This window comes from Rhea americana, unplaced genomic scaffold (genome assembly GCF_003343005.1).
Source record: "Rhea americana isolate MKP2758 unplaced genomic scaffold, rheAme1 scaffold_171, whole genome shotgun sequence".
NCBI classification, from domain to species: Eukaryota; Metazoa; Chordata; class Aves; order Rheiformes; family Rheidae; genus Rhea; species Rhea americana.
The window spans coordinates 579,952-599,265 of record NW_028185828.1 but is presented as its reverse complement, the minus strand read 5'-3'; the positions used below and the strand labels follow the sequence as shown (position 1 = coordinate 599,265).

General features: G+C 38.8%; 2 protein-coding genes across 2 annotated transcripts; both read left to right on the top strand.

The window, feature by feature from the left end:
* Positions 1–286: 286 nt before the first annotated feature.
* Positions 287–9,616, top strand: KCTD9 (potassium channel tetramerization domain containing 9). Its single transcript, XM_085301028.1, has 12 exons — positions 287–394; positions 1,349–1,470; positions 2,333–2,376; positions 2,556–2,652; positions 3,179–3,237; positions 3,806–3,934; positions 4,531–4,598; positions 4,702–4,797; positions 5,468–5,617; positions 6,006–6,111; positions 6,392–6,525; positions 7,340–9,616. Exons 1-12 carry the CDS (start codon positions 347–349, stop codon positions 7,454–7,456), a joined length of 1,170 nt encoding a protein of 389 aa, XP_085157154.1. The 5' UTR covers positions 287–346; the 3' UTR covers positions 7,457–9,616.
* Positions 9,617–12,641: 3,025 nt separating this feature from the next.
* Positions 12,642–15,598, top strand: GNRH1 (gonadotropin releasing hormone 1). The gene is made up of 3 exons (XM_085301002.1): positions 12,642–12,783; positions 13,453–13,548; positions 15,557–15,598. Exons 1-3 carry the CDS (start codon positions 12,643–12,645, stop codon positions 15,596–15,598), a joined length of 279 nt encoding a protein of 92 aa, XP_085157128.1. The 5' UTR covers position 12,642.
* The last annotated feature ends 3,716 nt before the right edge of the window (positions 15,599–19,314 follow it).

Below are 19,314 nucleotides of genomic sequence, written 5' to 3'. Positions count from 1 at the left end.
TCCCAAGCCGGCACCTCACGCGGTGGAACACCCTTTGGTAACGGTCGGCAAAGCGAGAGGAGCCGCCGCGTGACAGTCCTCACCAATCAAGGGGCTCGGCGCCACTTCCAGCCACATGCAAACACTGTACCTTTCTCTTCCTCTGATTGGCTACAAGCGGCGCTCCTCCCGCCCCACCCCTCTCCTCGCCTCTCCCATTGGCTCATCCCCGCCCAACCCACTGCCCCTCTTCTGCTTCTTATTGGGCAGCGGGCACGGCTCTGATTGGTCACGGTCCGCGTCGGTTAGCGGGTGCTGCCTTCCGGGTGCGGCCGGGGAAGCGGGGCGCCGCCGCCGGTGCAGCAGCATGAGGCGGGTCACGCTGTTCGTTAACGGCAGCCCGCGGAACGGGAAGGTGAGGGGCGGCGGCGGGGCTCGGCGCGGCGCGGCACAGCGGCCTTCCCTTCCCTCCCTTCCCGGCGCGGGGTGCCGGGGCCGCGGCGCGGGACTCGCCCCTAGCCTCGCCCCCTTTCCGCTCCCCGGCGCGGCTCGCCGGGCGCCCGGTTTGTCCCCGTTGGGGGCCGGTCCTCGGGCCGCCGCGCGGCCTTCGGAGCCGCGGGGACTCCGCTCGCTTCCCTGCGGCGCGTCCCGGCGTTCGTGCCGGGCAGCCGGGACCCGCCTGCTGCCGTTGCTGCGCGGGGCCGGGCGCCTGCGGGCTGCCGTCGCTCTGCAGGCGCCGCCGTTGCGGGCGGCAGCGGGAAGGATGTGAAGCGAGTCCCGCGGGCTGCTCGAGAAGCTGTCCTCGGTGAGTCGGCCGCCGGAGCCGGGGACGCCTTAGTCCTCGATCCTGCCTGGAGGAAGCGCCACCGAACAGGGCCTGCGGCACCGGCCGGGCCCAGCGGCCGCCCCCGGTGCTGCGTGTGAACGCTTTCTGTTGGCCGGCCAGCACATAACCGCGCTTAAACTTTTCCCTCTTGTTAAAACCTGTCTAGTCTCAGGAGTGAACGTAGCTCAAGTTTCAGCCACTACACAGGCAGAATAGGAAATGGCCCCACTACACAGTCCTGCTAAATGTAATCCGTGATTTCCTTAGAGAAATAAGCAACTGAGTCATAAGATTGCTGCAGTGCTGACAGGCGTTCTTTTACCCTTGCAACCACTTCTGCAYGTTGAGTCTTGGCTGAGAGATGTGTAGGTCACCCCATTTTAAGGGAATTATGTTTCTTGTATCAGTTGACCCTGTTTCCTTAAGGAAAGGTGCAAATATATCTTCYTCTCCTCAGTAAGAAGACACTGATAGCTTGCTAGTCTGAAATGACAGAAACCATACCTGCACAGTGTCTATACCTAGCTATCTTTTCTTTCACAGGTTGTAGCTGTGTATGGGACTTTATCAGACTTGCTGTCTGTGGCTAGTAATAAGCTTGGCATAAAAGCAACTAGTGTTTACAATGGAAAAGGTGGACTCATTGATGATATCGCCTTGATTAGGTAAGACTTGTCCAATAAAACTTACCAGGGATGAGGATTAAGACAATATTTTACTAATCCTCTGACCTTAATCAGCAATTAGTACTTTCTTTAAAATCATCTCATCATTTCTAAACAATATGCCAGAGGTCCTTTTATGCCCCAAGGAAAATAACTCTCTCATAAACTTCAGAGCATAAGTCAGAAATTGATCCAAGCTGCATCTTATGGCATTTAACATCACTCTGTGCTGATCCACAGTACAATATATRTACCAGGAGCATCCCACTRTTCTAGTCTTGCATATGTCATTCTTATTTTTGTTAAACTGATGAGAYTTTGGGRCAGGTTTAGCTTGGTTGGTTAGAGCATGGTGCTGCTAATGCCAAGGTTGCGGGTTYAATCCCCATATGGGCTAYGCTGAGAGTTGGACTAGATGATCTCTACAGGTCCCTTCCAACGTTACCATTCTACGATTCTGTGATAGCCTAAAAACCTTTATGCGAGGTTTTTAGAATAGGCAGACAAACTGTAGCATTGCATTAACTTCATAAAAGAACAAACAAGCAAACCCCAAAAAACCCTCCCAGAGTAGGGGTTAAAGCAACTATTGTGTACAGTTTAACTGGCCAAGTAAATAGGTGATCCTTACCAGGTTCGTACATGTAGGTGTCAGTAGCATCTCTGGTGAAGTTGATAGTATTAAGCTCTGCTGGAACCTGCAAGGTTAGGATAAAAATTAGATACTGAACTTCTAACTAATGGCAACTGATTATTCTTTACCTGAGACTAATCAKGAGGTGAGCCCACTGTTACTTACATAAAAGAACAAAAAAGTATGGTTAATGATTTTTCTGTTCTTTTTCTTCCCTTCCCCKTGCAGAGATGATGATGTCTTGTTTGTCTGTGAAGGGGAACCATTCATTGGTAAGTATGTGTAATTCCTATGTTTTAATATTTTGCTTAAAAAAGAGGGTTTATTTTGTTTYAATGTAAATCTAAAACTTTCTTTTCTGGTATTTTTCAAAAGAAATCTTTACCATATGGAGGATTCAAAAATATTCACAGTTCTTCTAGTGATTACTGTATTCTTCTCACTTGTTTAGATCCTCAGACTGATATGAGACCTCATGAAGAACTAACAGGATCACACACAGATTGGTTAACGCTCAATGTTGGAGGCCGATACTTTACAACTACACGGTAAAAGTAAAACTAGTTTGGTTTYATTCTGAAAGGACTTCATTTCAATAAAGTAGTTATGGTAGCTTGTCCTTAGTGTACATTCATTTTGTGAGGCTTCAGATGCTCATGAATTAGCAAAATCACTTTGTATGGGGCAGGGGGCTTTGACTTCTGCAGCTTTCTCTGGATTACATATTTGCTACTATAGTTTTGCAGCAGTGTAGTTCTTTAACAATTTACATGTGAAATAAAACTGATGAAAAGCCTGAACAGGCCTGGAATTATCCTTGGAATATTGCAGTTAACTGTGTGCGTTGTGTTAGAGATACCTTTACAATACTTACGCTTCTGACCTAGTAAACTGATTTCTTTACTGTATTATATGAAATTAAATCAGTCTAGCATTGTAGCTGTTAGAATGCATATCATGGACCATTATTACCTGCAAGGTGCCAAGGGGAGGAAGTACGCTCTAACCAGCGAGCGTGTGTTTGAACAAAACATTCCATTTGAAAAATAAAGTTGTGCTGCCTTTATTTTCTAGGAGCACTTTGGTCAATAAGGAACCTGACAGTATGTTGGCTCATATGTTTAAGGATAAAGGTTAGTATATTGAAATAAGCTCTAACTTTTAACCTAGGACTTAGCAAAAGGCACTAAGAAGGTAAAACTCTTGTATGTTAAAATATCAAAACGGACCATATAATTTATTTCTCCAATGCCTGTGTGATGTTTATCAGACATCTCACAAACTGAGAATATAATTTCCACCCGTAATAAATGCTTTGGGGTTTTATTTTGGTATTGGATTTTCTTTTTCTTGCACCTTGCACAGCTTTGTTAATAGTAGTCAAGAGAATCAGTTGGCAAACATAGTACAAAACAGTCTTTAGAAGCAGGGGCAGACTAAAATTTTAACACTGCTTTTATTCTAGCAGTGGTTCTTAGACCAGTGATAAATTGTTTTAGTTTATGTATAGAGTAGAAGAGAGATTTTCAAGGTGATTTTTTTTCCCCTGCTCTTATTTTCCTTTTTCTCTAATGAAATGCCCTTTAAAGTGAAATGTGTCATCATAATCCAGGACCCTATGGTAGTAGCAATTTGAAACTGAAGCAAATGCTGTTCTGTTAATACATCAAATTTAACTGTATTTGTATTTTGTGGAAACAGATGCTTGGGGAAATAAGCAAGATCATAGAGGAGCATTCCTAATTGACCGCAGTCCAGAGTATTTTGAGCCAATCCTGAACTATTTGCGTCATGGACAGCTCATTGTAAATGATGGCATTAATTTGCTAGGTAGGTATTACCTGTATGACTCCTAAATTGTTTTGCTTCAGAAGTTGAACTTTGCCTTCAGATGATCACGATAAAACCAGTGGGACTTGTATATGTTCACTTAAAGACTTGGTGMGTTTTATTCTCAGTTCAATTCCACGTTTGGTTTAATGAAGGTACACTGTTTAAACTTATTTATCCTGAGAGCTTTAAAAACTCTCCATATTGAATTAATTCATGGCTGTAATTTTGGATTTGCTGTCTGCWGGCATTGGAAATACCCTATCAGAGTTATTTTTTTCCTTTTAGCTAAAAGCAAGCCAACTTTACCCAGTTGCAGCTAATAACGATGCATGTACTTGACAGTTTTATTAGCTTATGCATTTCTTAGAGACTCCTTAAACTTCAGCAAGTGATTCATCTGTCTTTGTGAATGCAGCTAAAGTATAAAGCTGTAAGAAGTGAAAATCTGTTGAATTCATCCTCTTGCAATAGAAAGGATGGGTTAACCTAATGTTCTTGGTGTGACTGTACACAGTCCTTTCCAGTAAGAGAAGAATGTTATTTTGTTTAATGTCTACTTGTTGTAAACAGTGAACGCTGCTTTCTTTTGTTAGGTGTTTTGGAAGAAGCCAGATTTTTTGGTATTGATTCATTAATCGAACATCTAGAAATAGCTATTAAGGTAACTTATTTTCTTTTGTATGTGACTGCACATGTTCTGTTCTTCTAGGAAATTTATATTTTTAGTCCTGTCCATGTTAGTTTTTAAACCACTCTCCCAACAGAATTCGCAGCCAGCTGAGGATCATTCTCCTATTTCTCGAAAGGAGTTTGTCAGATTCCTGCTGGCAACCCCAACCAAGTCTGAGCTGCGATGTCAGGTGAGTAAATGCAAACTTTGTCTTGACCTATAGTATTGGGGTATGTCCTGCCAGCATCATGTGACAAAAAACATGAAATTCAAGCCATATGTGTTCTTTCTCCTCTTCTTAGTTGAGCTTTTATTCCAAGCTATGGCAGAGTGACCTTAATGTGCAATTAAAATGTGCTGTTTGGGGTGCTTTCCTTTAGAATAGTGGCTTCTTGGAGCAGCAATTTGTTAAGCTGTTCCTTAAATGTAAAGTGGACTAGCATAACCAAAGACAGTGCTTGATAATATTTGCATTATCAGTGTTTGCATTTACAGCACATTAGTTTTTATGTGGCAGAACTCTAGTTAGGTTTGACTTGAGGTGCCTTATATGTTTGCACCTTGAAGATCTGAATTTAAATATAATGAGCATATAAGCTTTCCAGTCTTTTGCATGTGAGCAGTTTTTATGTGGGGGGCAAAGTCTTCTGAGATGGATAGTAAGAATAAGTCTGGTGTACCAAATGCTCCAGGAATTCTGTATCCTGTGTACTATCATTCTGTGTGAATGAGAAGAGTGTTGTAGAAAGTAAATGTTACAGCTAAAGAGTAAGTATTGAAGGTTATATTGCAGCTGTAATTCTCTTAACAATTTTGGTTTCAGAGCTACATTTCATCTTCTGTAACTGTCTTTTTTTAAGGGTCTCAATTTTAGTGGAGCGGATCTTTCCCGTCTAGATCTTCGATACATAAACTTCAAGATGGCTAACCTAAGCCGTTGCAACCTAGCACATGCCAACTTATGCTGCGCCAATCTTGAAAGAGCTGACCTCTCTGGATCAGTGCTTGATGTAAGAATTGTTGTGTTTTGGGCTGTCCTTTAGTTCCTTTTTTTTTTTTTTAAGGAAAGAGGAATTGAAAGAAATGTAAGTGTAAAACATCTGTAGTTTTGTTTTATTGACTTGTTCCAACTAGGTCAATTCAAAGACTTTTCTTCAAAAAGCTAGAAAAGTGGTTTTTTAATTTAAAAAAAGGCATTGGGAAAGAATTTCCTGCCTTCTTAAAAGATTGAGAAGTAGTAGTATAGCAGGTACTTACGCTGCCTCCCAGTATCAAGGCTGTTTTGTGCTTTTAATAAGATTCACTGCATAAAGAGAAATGAAGACTATAATCTGATAATCTTTGGTATTGTTAATCTTTGCGTTTTTATAAATGTCAATGATATATGTCTCTTATCAGTGTGCAAACCTCCAGGGGGTAAAGATGCTGTGTTCCAATGCAGAAGGAGCATCTCTAAAAGGGTGCAATTTTGAAGATCCATCAGGCCTTAAAGCTAATTTGGAAGGTAAGAAGGCTTTGTCTATTAGCTAGTGTGTGGAAACTGAACAAATGTTTTTAAATAAAGGAAATCTATATGGCATGTAAAAGATTCAGCCATGGTTTGTGCAATCCATCTTTTCATGAGAAGATGCCACAAATATGGGATTGAGTGTGTGACTGTACAATCATTAAACCCTAAGATCTGCCCTGACCTCTATTAATTTACATGGGTCTGAGCAAGCATTTTTGGAGTTACAGAGTCTCTGACTGTTCTTTCTCATAAAACTGTTCTTTGTATATTCTAGGGGCTAACTTGAAAGGTGTTGACATGGAAGGCAGTCAAATGACAGGAATTAATCTAAGAGTTGCAACACTGAAAAATGCAAAACTAAAAAACTGTAATCTTAGAGGAGCAACTTTGGCAGGAACTGATTTGGAAGTGAGTTATGATTCATTTCATACACTAATCAATTGATAAAATTTTAGGGATTGCTGGCTTTTAACTGAGTTTTCTGGAGTCAGACTGGTCATAATGTGTAAGTATTTAAGGAAAAYAGATTGGCTTTTCATTAGTCTTAGTGAGATATGGATGATCTGGGGAATCACATTTCATTCCTGCCTCAATGTGGAAGATTGGTAGTCTCTAAAGTCTTGGTTTTGTCAGCTCCACAAAGGCACAGGAATGGCTTGTATCTTCTCAAAAGTGATGCATGGAAATACTATTAGACTTAACTGTTAATGTTAGATCATGCCATCACTGAAGAGAAATGCCATTGCTTGGGCTTTCTGTTTTTTCTGCTGGGATAGCTTTTGTAGAGTAAYGAGAGAATCTTACCTGACTGTTGGAATGTCATATACACCACYGTCTCTATTTGCTAGTAAAAGGTCACACTAGCTCATTTTGCGAGCTATTTACATGGCTGTTCTTCAAGTAAGTATTCAGAGTAATAACTGTTGAGATTGCAAGAGGCAGCTTCTTTGTAGCTTTTTCAGCATGTATTAGTAACTCCTGTAAGATAATTTGTTATGAAGAGCATAAGTTTAACAACTTAAAAATAAGTCCAGTTGTTATTGTGAAAAGCCAAATAACTCTCTTACGAGAAATAACTAAAACGCTGAACTAGAACGATAGACAACAAGAGGTTGAAATTAATGGTAGTGTACATGTTTTCTGTATAAACATATTTAAGGTAAAATTTTGAATTAAGTTGAGTATACTTCAACTAATACATATTTCTTCTTTTACCCTTTAGAACTGTGACCTGTCGGGTTGTGATCTACAAGAGGCTAATTTGAGGGGATCTAATGTAAAAGGAGCTATCTTTGAAGAGATGCTGACACCTTTGCACATGTCTCAGAGTGTTAGATAGGGAAGAGCACTTGCTATAGAARAAGCAATCAAAACACTTATTGTGACTTTGTTCACCTGCTCCCCTTATTAAGTTAGAAGCAATGTTTATTAGACAACTTATATTTGCAGTAGTGCCTAAGTAAACTCTTCTCTGATCACTTTTAGAGGAAGGAACTTTTATTTAAGAGAGAAATAGATGCGGTTTCTGCCTTTGTGAATAGAGTGAGGAAGTGGGCTGGTTCTAGAACCAGAATGTGTGGCTTTATTTTTTTTTTATAGATTCATTGTTTAGCATTGCCTCACTTTGGAATGCATTTTAATTTATAAAGCACAATATATGCAATTCTATTTATTAAATCTGTAGCTGCAATATAAATAGAAAATGTTATTCATGTATAGTAGCAAAAAAAAGTTGAGGTTTACAGTTAGATTAGTTTATCTACAGTTAGTTTCTTCATTCATGCACAATGYATTAAATGACAAATGTGGTTGAGACAATGTCCACAGGACACTTTCAGGTACTCTTTTGAGGTGAAAACAGTAGTTAACAGTAGTCATCAGTAATGTATTGCCTTGTAGTTTGTATTCAGGTATAGAACAGCTCTATCATGTTCTAAAATGCACAGTGGAAGTCWCTTCCACTGAAGAGATTGCATTTTAAAAAAGCAAACCTTTATATACACAGCAGATTGTTATAACTAAAATAACCCTGTTCAAAAATTGGATGGCTTTTTAAAATCCTTTCCAAATTAGTGTGGAATTGCATTATCATACCYGGTGAGAAAAATACTATTGCTCTCAAATATCCTTGCCACTCCCAAGCTTGAGTACCTCTAGATTTTTTTGTTCTTAGTGGGCAAGTAAATGTAAATAGAATAATATAATCTACTGTCACCAAAGTAGAGATAAGCAKTGGGGCCACAGCATGTACGGCTTCCTCCCTGTCATTGTTCCACTATATGGATGAATGGCACCTGCTTCCCTCAATGTACTATGCAAATACACATGTACRCTGAATCCTTGAAAGCATGGGCATAATAACCCTTTGTCAGCCAAATCTTATATTCCTCTTCGGGCCTGCTTAAAGTTGCTGTGGAAGCCTCTTGCATGGGGGAAAAGCCCCTTTCTACAACTGCTTTACTTGTGAACAAATAGGGAACTGCATGACTTCTGCAGTGCAGAAAGCAGTGCACTTCATTTAATAAGCTATTCCCACTGTAGTATCAATCTAGGAGCTTTCATCTAACAACTTTTATTTTACACACAATCAAAAAGCACATGAAGAAACTATACCAAAAAAAAGGTGCATCAAGAACTCTTACCTCAGATGCTTACTCAAGATACCCCAAAGTTGAAACTAACCTTGAATCTAAGGAAGTACAGCTATTACTGGAAGTTAAGAACAAGTGTATCCTAACACTTAAGACTGTGACACTGTTAGCAGTGGTTTGAATTTCCACAGCTACTTCAGTGGGTTGCCTTTTACTTCTTGCAGTATAGGTTTACTGCCCTGTGAACAGAAGTTGTATTGTCTGAATAGTAACTAAGAAAATGCTGCTTTGCCATTAATCTAGAAACATTAGTTTAAGAACAATATAKGATTTCTATGGGGGAATTGCAGGATTCTCCCTTATTTTCGAGTTGGGTTGACTCAGGCATATCATGTGAACTGCTGGGATTCAAAATTCCACAGCCGTGTGGTTCAGAATTGTTCTTGTTGTTTTCAGATTTCCAGGCCTCCTGATCTAAGACAACACTGGGTCCTTGGTAAAATCCATCTGTATGTTCAAGGGAAATGTTTCATTGGGATTTCTGGAGTCTTTTCTTCCACATCATCACTTTCATTAAGAGCGGTGTGTATGTTGTAGAGGGAAAAGATTCCTAGGGCTAGAGAAATAAATGACTTATTTTTCTTTATCATATTTTGTAGCTGGCAGAAATAAAATATTGTATGGAAAAAATCTATTTTCATAATCACTGTGTATAAAATATATTTGAACTTTCACTGAAGCACTATGTTTTGAATAATCACAGCATGTGACATTGTTCATTCACATACAAATTTAAGGTACCTCTTTTCCTATGACAAAGCTGTATGACAAGCCTAAAGTGGCCTATTCAGAAATTGCAGGTTCCTGCTTAATTTAAACTGCATTAATAAAAGTGTAAAATATAAAAATGTTTTTGTGTTCTTGATTTAAAAAACTTAATGTCCTTCCTCTAATAGTCAAATAATGGCAAATTTGATAGCTGGTGCATTTCTTTGTATACAAAATTAAGATATTTTGTAGCTGAAGTTGGTATTTGCCTTTCATGAGTCCTTGACTGTCACCTTAGCCTGTATTTGTGTATWACCAATGCTTTCTTAAAAGGACTACTTGCTGTAAACTGGGAACTATCCATGCTTCACTATTAATTTTGTGAAAAGACTGAGTTTCAGAAATCTTTATTTCTGCACAGGCAATRTGTGCTTGGGCAGAAAGCCAAAGAACTATTTTTGCTTTCATACTGAAAGCTTATTTGTCAGAAAAACAGGTAAAGTATCTTCTTGTGGCAATTGCTGTGATATTTCTGATTCATTCACTTCCAGAACTTTAAAATGACATTTTCTATGGTGTTTTGACTTCTCATTCRTCTGCAACACTTTTCAGATTTGCTTTGTACTCACCCATCATACTTGCTTAATAAATTTTTGGAGTCAGAAGTCATTAAGCACCATTTAGTGAAAATCTAATTCCTATTACACTGTCTTAAATACAGTGCACCTCTGGCTTGGGAACGCTCTCTGAAAGATAAGAGAATGACTCTGTTGGGATATGGCTTTCCAGCACTTCTCAGAGGAGAGAGCTTGATTCTTGGAACTGAAAAACACAAACCCAGATTTTCCAAACAGCTTTTAAGTGTCCATTTACTAACCTAAATGAACTGTGGTGCCAGGCATTACAATTGCTCTTCCTGAGAACAGAAGAATCCAGTGCACTTGAAGGTCTGAACTCATCTGAAAAGTCTACCTCAACCATATTTTCAAGTCTCTGAAAAGTAAAGAGAGGTCATACTCTAAACCCAGTTTTGCACTTTTTTTTTTTTTTTTTTTTGGACAACATAAAGCTAGCACCTCTCTGACATACACCCAGACTGAAACACTCCCAGACCTTGGATCAGACTTCCATTTGGACTCGCCTGTGCCAAAGTCTGAGCACAGCTAGTTGGTTTCCATTATGCAAGGCTGTAAAAGTATTTGTGGGTTGCTTTGCCATACAAGTAATAAACCAAAAATAATAGTTATCTTTTTCTTAACCTCACAGCTTTTCTATGTAACTTCTGACGGCAGTCTACAGTCCAAGAGAAGACATAGGAACATGCTGTTGAGAGATGTTAAGGGTAGACTGTCAGTAGATGTAGCTTAACCTGGTRGGTTAAGAACAAGTGCAATTACTGCGCTAAGCAGGACCCTTATTCTTCAGGATGAGCAAAATCTTCTATTTACCCTTAAGTAACCTTAAATTTTGGTAGGCTAATCAGAGAAGGAAGTAGCCTTAAAACTATCACAGGAAAATCTCCCCTGTAAAGTGAATGCCCAACCTGAAATAACATTTTCCAAATGGAAACAAGCCATTTTCACAGCTTGATCAGTTTTATCAGCTGAAGTTAAAYGTTGGCTAGTCTTGCTGTGATGTTGCATTAGAACAGGAAGAATTACTTTTTGCTAGTCACTTAATCCTCCTTAAATTATTTACTTATTCTTTAATCCATTAATTTGAAAGAAGTCATGAGGGAAACCCCCATCAGGGAAGGAAATGTTAAAAGACTACTAAACATGTTACATTCGTGTATTATCATATATWATGCGATGATACATTCAGTTGCACATAAAATGGTGCATACATGTCAAAATAGCTGCCAAGATAAGAAAAATCAGATTTCCACCAAGTTACTGAGTTTAACTCAATACAAGTGGCTACCAACCTCTTTAAAAAAACCTGCAGTGCATTAACTCTCCAAAAGCTCCAAAAACACCTATATATACACCCATATATAATATTACATATACATAAAATGTTAGTGTCTGGGAACACTATTCATGAAAGAGGCCTCATTCATTGTAACAAAGAAAGAGATCCCTTCCCCAGCATGTTTACAATCTACTCTACTTGTCTATTAGATCTATTTAACACCACTTTTCAGTTTACAGATCAAAGACTATGAAGGCATTTTAAAAATATTTTTGGGCTGGACTTTCAAAGGGGCATGCAAAATGTTCCATGTACTTGTGCAAACTTAGGCTCTTGTTTACGTACCAAAGGACTGTGTTTCCTTCAGGCCTGACATAGAGAGACTAAATTGAAATCTTCCTGTTTCAACTGCTCTGTGCTGAAAGCCTCTCTCAACAAATTCAAGCAATTAAAAAGAATTAAAAATTAGAAGCCATTGAAAGGAAAGTTTGCATGTTTTCCATGGGGCAACAGCAGTCAGCTTGGTCAGCTGTTACCTTTATGGGCTTTAGAGAAAAAAGTTGAATTTAACAGCTACATTGGGGGTGTGTGTGTCCAATTATGTACTTTATTTCTGCTGCATTACTGCAAATTTAAGAAGAAAATTGCAGTCCRTAAGATAGAATTAGATGAAGTTACCTGCTGTGAAAGCTTTGGTGGTGAGGTGGCTGTATATAAAAAGGGAGATAACAAGGATAACATGCAAGACCTTTTCTAAAGAGGAGGAGCTGGAGCAATTCTGCAGCTTCTTTCATCAAGCAGGTAATATGCTGGAACAACACATTACATCCTATTTTACTTAGTCCTTACAGATGCTTGTATTAGAAGTAACTTGCATTGGAAGAGAGTGCAAAGAGCATAAAGAGTTGGGACATTAGAACTGGCTAAACTGAACATATTTGTTAAATATCAGCAGGGACTTTCACTAAGCCTTCAAGTTCCCAGCTCTCCCAAAATTCTGAAAGRGTGTTTAAAAAAACTAATTTAGAGCTACATTCAAATTTTTCAGATATCAGTTTCTTGATAACGGGCTAATCACATTCTGAAGGGCTCAAAATTCAGCAGGGTCTCACATGTTGGCATAATATCACTGGAAGGCTGAAGATCAGAACTGAAGAGTCGCTGCAGAAATGTAACATTTTCATGATTCTGTAAGATAAAAATTGACCTATAACACCAGTACGATAGGAAAGGTGTTTTGCTCTYTCACAGAATGGAGAAGTCTAGGAAGATCTTAGTCAGCATCGTCCTGCTTATCGCAGCTGTGGAAATCTGCTTGGCTCAACACTGGTCTTATGGCCTACAACCAGGAGGGAAAAGGAGTGCCGAAAATCTGGTGGAATCATTCCAAGAGGTAAGTTCTAGATTTTGAATCAACCTTATCCTTCTAACTAGGATACCTTATGTGTACAGAATACAAGCAAGACAACCATGACAGGATCAGAAATGAAATAGGTTTTGCTGTATGTGTATATATTATATATATACAATTCTTTATTAATTGGAAAGCTAGGAGTGATGCGATTTAGGGAAAGACGACATTTGACAAGATCTGTGCCAGGTATTACACACAGATAGCTCGGGCAGCCTGCAAGATGGAAGTTCTAATTCCAAATTAAACCTGAATTCACCATCTCCATATTTTCAGCCAATATTCTTAGTGGCTGTTTCATGACTACGTCCATCCACTTCAGTGTGAATGTAGCGATGAGCAGCTGCCACACGGTAACTAATTAGACAGTAACTACTTAGATGAAGTATTCAAGTGATAAAGCAGATGTGAAAAGCTCCATCCACCACTGTTTTTCCATGCTTTCTAATACTCAATTGCTTCATCTGTAGTCCCTCAAAATAGCAATTCCTACATCATAATTTTAAATTTACCGTAACACAGCAATAGCGGTTATGAAGAGGTGAATTTAAATCGTAAAGTGCAGCAGTTTCATCTTCATCTGTAAGCAGGGTGTGCTTGCCTTAGAAGAAGAATCTCCTTTCATGAAAGCTATATTCTTTCCCAATTCAGACTGAAAACAAAATGGAAAAACTGGAGGAAATGCAGAAGACCGAGTGCCCAGGCCCCCATCAGCATTCCAGGTTTAGTGATCTGAAGGGAGCCCTGGTACGTAACGTTTGTTTAGCACTACGCGAAAATTAAGGGACTGTCTCAGGCTGGAAAGGGGTAGGAAAAGCAGTGGAGGGGGAAGGAAAAGGGGTGGAGGGGGAAGAAAAGGCATCCAAGTTTAGTTCATACATGCAATACTGACTTTTCCTTTATTATATTCATTATTATCAAGTACCTCAGAATCACAGTCCAAGAAAGAGAACTGCATCATTCTCAATGCTCTCATTCTAGTAATGTCATTACTCACCAAATTAAAAACAAAAAAATAAAAGCAGTGAAATATGTTCTACCTTCAATCCAAATCTTTGCAACATTCACAGATGCTAAACTTCAAAGGCACACTTTGCCAGCTGAAGGATAAGGCCATATGGAAGCTGCTGCTCCCAAGGTCCCTAGACTGGGAAATGTATTTTCCATTAGATGCTCTAATGCAGTGACAGTGGAGACTGTGTACAGACTAACKGCCACAAAAGCAACACTCAAGCAAAAATATGCTCTTTAATTAATATATAACACCTTAGCTAGGGCAGATGCTCACCACTTGCTGGGAAGTGACTCTGAGCTGCTTCAAAAAATTGAGACACTCCACCATCTCTACATCATTTTTGAAGCAAAATAATAATAATAAAACCCTGTATACTCTCTCTTGCCTTCCACCGAGGAAAGGCTGATCTGAACAAAGGCTCAAACTCAAACATGCTAGAGCTGACTGAASTTTAACTTCAATTAGATTTTCATGCACAAATTATTTAATTTTTTTTAAAGATCATCTTTAACTCTTCTATCATGTTTGTACTGCACATATTATGATAGGCCATTCATCTGTATCTCTGGCTTCCAATTGCACTATTGGCAATATGAAGAGCTAACAGTAACTTAAAATGTTTACACTTTTTTTTTTTTTTTAATTGCAAGAGACTATATTAGGAAAGGAAGAGCTACCAGAAAAATTGTCAGAATATTTCAGACGAGTTCTTTGATATCTTTTGCTCACTTAGGGAAACTTGGCTTTCCTTTGCAGAGCTGAAGGTTTCCCAATTGGATGTTTAGGTTTGCTGGTTGGAAATTCTGGTAACTGTGCACAATAAGTGTAAAAGTGCTCGATACAGAGGTTTAAGACTTATTTTGTATCTCTTACTCCTATAACATATACTGAATCATGTGACTTTCTCATTTTTAACTGCTTAATGACAGTGAAAACCAATTAAAACTTTTCCAGATGCAGCTTTTTCAGTGTAACGCATTCCTGGAGTTGCTACAAGAATGTTATGCAATAAGAGGGGAAGTGTTAGGAAATGGTCCACCCCATGGAAAAAATTTTCAACTTAACTTCATCATTTCCTGGAGAAGCTAATAGTGTGTGCAAATAAAGATACACCTAGCTAAGAGACAGAAGGAAAAAGTATATTCAGGGAGTATTTCTATTAAAACATCTCCACCTATCAACTCAGAGACAAAAATGTAAACAAAAATTCCAGTAGAAGACCAGATCCAGTAGGATGTGATATAAGAACATGTTTTCCCTTTCCCTACAAGGTTTGCCATGGAACACTAACACAGTAACTGTCCCACACTAATAACCCTTTAACACTTCTGCAAGCACATCTTTCTTGTCTCTGGCCAACTGCTGAGCTCGCAGAGACATTTTACATGCTGATGCTTTGTATAAACTCATGCTTCTTGTCCTAAACTGCTGTCACAACCTACTGTTCAACAGCTGTTGGGTTGTACTCCAAGAACTGCTATAGTGGTGGGCCTATTAACAGATGTAAAGCTGCTCATGCACTTTGGGATAAAAAGGGTTACTACAAGAGTCTGTTACATTACACTATGTTCAGATCCACAGGCAGGTGGCATGGAGATCATGTCGGGTCAGTTTTATGTCATCGTAACTGTCCTTCCAATCAAGATCATAATACGAACATTTCAGCATCTGATCAGGCTTTGAAATTCCATCAAAGTAACTTTTTTCCTCCTAAATAAAGTATATAATGTGTGTTTACAGGCAAGCCTCATTGAAAGAGAAGCTAGCCAGAAGAAGATTTAAACCGAAGTCAAATGGAACAATGAACTGAGTAAAATTTGAAAGCAATGTTAAAAACAATTCCTCCTAAGGTGATCTCTGCTTCGATTGCATTATGTGAATAAATATTCTGAAGTTACACGCAAATTGTGGAAGATATTGTTGTGTAGAACACTAGCTTACAGGTAAGAGAACACTTYCTAGCGCAGTGGCAGGAACTCATCAGCATAACAACATCTGTGTCATGCTCTGCACAGAAAACTCAGACCYGATAGTTTTTGTTTCACATGTAGGGACAATGCTCAGGCAGAGGCACTGTCTGATCTCATCTGAGTCTCTGGATACAATGGTAATAATCAAAGATAAACTTACTGTTGCAATGTAATCCCACTTGCATTTCAGTAATCCACGCATGAAGAACATTTTTAATTGTTTTTTTTGCCACTTCATTCAAAAACATTTATTTTAAAAAGGTATTTACAAACTTTACTTTACAATAGTTAATACATTTTTAAAAAACACAAAAATTTATACACCTTGCTTTACAGTCTTATTGAATCATATGTTATTTACCCAGAGAGACGCAGATACCCTTTCCAAAGCTTAGCTCCTACTTCTCCTTCAGAGCCAGTTTAAAAGCAGTATTTTTTGATGTTTCAACTGCAGAAGAATAAAGGAAGAGAGAAGAAAAGAAGATATTTTGCAAATACCTCTAGAGGTGGGTTTTTAATTAAACCATCACATCCAGGATCTCAAAACATTCACAATAGCATGATATACAACATCCCTATGTTCCTGAATTCAAGACAACATGTCCCAAGCCTCATAGCATTAAAGCTTTACAATACCAACAGTGAAAAACTGTATCAATTAATACTGTGCATATTAGGACTGAGTTTCAGAAGTACTGAAGGCCTTTATCTCTGTATAAATACAAACAAAAACTGGAGACTATGTTTCTGAAAAACAGTTTCAAAGTATGTAGACTTGCACATTCAGTATTTTCAATAACAACTGTAGATCCGAACAGTCAAATACCACATAAACAAGTTTTTCCACTTTTTTTTAAGCTCCTCTCTTTCCAAGCATTTGTGAATCCTTCATGTACTTGCTACTGTGCAGATGCACATTATCCTAAGGGTGCTTACCAAACTTGATTTTCCATACTGCCATCCTGGAAAGCATCCCTCAAAGACTGTGATATGCAGGCACAGATACTAGCATGACCTGGCTTTATCAACTGGGGGCAGATTTTCCAGATAACATACTAGTAWACCTCCATTTAGGAAACGTATGTTAATGTCAGAAGCAGTTAAATATACATTGCAAGCATTAATAGAAAAGTTAAGAGAGCAGAATTAGGTGAACCTCACGTGCTTTTGAAAAGTCCAAGTCCTGCCATGCCATCGGTGGAACCACGTTATTTATAAATCTTTGTTTCTGATGCTCACCCTGGTCCAACAGATAATTTGGTCTACAATAGTAAATATAAGGTACAGAAGCTTTTAATTAAAAATAAGTTGTTGAAGAAGGGAAGTAGTAATGGTCAGGAATGTTTTAACTATAAAAATGCAGTTAAGTTATAGATATCTTAATATTTTAATTTACAATTAAATAAAATAAATAAGGAGGAAATTTTGAGCCTTTATGAATCTTTCTGTTAATCACTCACTGCAGAACATAACCTTCACACTATGCAGCCCAGTGTATTAGATGCAGACTCTCAACAACTGGTACATAAATATTACTGTACTTTCTGACATTGCACATCACAGAGCAGTTCTCACTGGAATCAGTGTCCTTTCCTAATCCAATAATCCRCTGAAACAGAAAGCAGTCTGCTTCTCTCTTCCCTTGATGTGGATTAGAGCCTGTAACATTTTAAAAGGAATTTATCACAGCATGACAAATTTTAATTAAAAGCTCCATAAAACAAGTGTTGAGCATATTTCTGAAAAGAAAAATCCTTTAAGACTTGAAATTTAGCACTAGCTTTGAACAGCATGGCTATGAAATGGGATTAGATTTTGTCTTCTCTGCAAACTGGATATTTAATTTCCAGRCTTGTTTTATTCATTTCTACAAACTCGGTAGAAATGCTACTGTTTGCTTTAATTTCTGGTATGCAGAAATGACATTGCTATGGACTGTTCCTCTACACCCATTTTTAGCCCTGCAGTTTAAAGTATCTTAGATGACATTTCCAAAAGCATTCAAGAAATGTGAGAAGATGATTCTTATTCTGAAAACTAAATAGTGAGACTTTAGACCATCTCTAGAATTTAATCTCAAAACTTAATTCAGGCAGGTACTGTAGCAAAAAAGCCCTGATCCCTAAAAAAATCACAATACTTTAAAAGAAAAAAAAAAMCTCAAGATGTCTGGTGGGATTTTTCACAAGACTCTTGGCACTTCACTCCACTTCATCAGAATCAGGGAGGCCCCACACCTATTCACASAGTTAAATGCCCAGCTGCTTTTAAAAATTTGCCACTTAAAAGATGATACTTATTCCCAAACAACCACCCCAAAAAAAAATGGCAAAAAGCCCCTAAATCATTTAGGCACAATATAGAAATTTCAGCTTTTACCTCTAAGAAAGCTATGGTGACTTCTATCAGCTGAGAACATGACCACCACTTCATCACCACGAGCATCAAATCCCCCAACTTTTACGTCCCTTTCTGGTATAGAGAATCTACAAGTGAAAATGCCCAAAACATCTTGGGAGGGTTAGTCTCACCATCCTCTGCTCTTGAGCCACCCAACAGTTGTTAYTTTCCTTCTAACAAAGGTGAAGTCTCAGCTACAGCAGTCTCCTTGTTGCCTTTGTTGTTGGGCCAGCTGAAGACCGTGAGCTGTGCAGACAGCATATCAAGAAAAACTCTAAGGTGAGACAGTGCAATTGCAAGGAAGAGCAGATGGTAAGACAGCATCTTCACTGCTTTTTAAAGGAGCTTGGCTCTAAAGTAAAAGCCAAAGATCAAAATATAAATGAGAGGTCTGGATCAGGTGCTGCTCAAATTACACAAAGCACTGAGGTTTCCTAAATTCTGCCCACATGAGGATGGATTAAAATGAGAACCCTACTTGCTCCCCTGACCCTCTAGGTGACTCAAGCATCTTGCCAGCTCAGGTATTAGCACCCAAGAGCAGCACACAGGAGAGAGAACAACTGCTGATAWTCCTGATGACCAGCAGCTGCAGGATAGAGGGGGTAGTGGCAAGGGGAGGATAATTAACCACTTGCACACCAAGTACTTTGTCCATAAATCTAGTCTATAATGACAGCAAAGAACAGAGAGGGGAAAAAAAAACAGGAAGAAAAATAGTAGGGAGATTATTAGCAAAAGACTCAAAAAAGCAGTCAGAATCAAATCTCCTCAAAGTTCAAGTGCATTATATTAAAGATCATTAAAGATAAGCTAAAAAAATCCTTCCTAAGGTCAGACTCATTCATTCCAGTGAAGTCTTTTGGCTCAGGCCAGTTCCTGGCTCTAGGAAGAACACATGCTGAGCACACAAGGCATATTTAAGAGTTAAAGTTATCAAAGCAGATMAGAAAGGCAGGAAAATAAGGCTCCTCAAAAGTTTCCTGGAACTAAAATACCCAAACCTGATCCCTACAGTAGACAAATCATTAGCTGGGATTGCTGTTCAGTCTCCTTTGCTTCTGCTGACTTACTGAAAGAGTTAAGAGGCAAATCTGTGCTGAAGAGGAAAGGCATGAAAGGAGGAGG

Bases quoted from the DNA above. Each gene is read 5' to 3' on its own strand.
- KCTD9 (XM_085301028.1), top strand. From the start codon at position 347: ATGAGGCGGGTCACGCTGTTCGTTAACGGCAGCCCGCGGAACGGGAAG. The intron at 2,653-3,178 runs GTAAAAGTAAAA...TTTATTTTCTAG, and splicing joins CGATACTTTACAACTACACG to GAGCACTTTGGTCAATAAGG. The intron at 3,935-4,530 runs GTAGGTATTACC...TTCTTTTGTTAG, and splicing joins TGATGGCATTAATTTGCTAG to GTGTTTTGGAAGAAGCCAGA.
- GNRH1 (XM_085301002.1), top strand. From the start codon at position 12,643: ATGGAGAAGTCTAGGAAGATCTTAGTCAGCATCGTCCTGCTTATCGCA. The intron at 12,784-13,452 runs GTAAGTTCTAGA...TTCCCAATTCAG, and splicing joins TGGTGGAATCATTCCAAGAG to ACTGAAAACAAAATGGAAAA. The intron at 13,549-15,556 runs GTACGTAACGTT...GTGTGTTTACAG, and splicing joins GTGATCTGAAGGGAGCCCTG to GCAAGCCTCATTGAAAGAGA.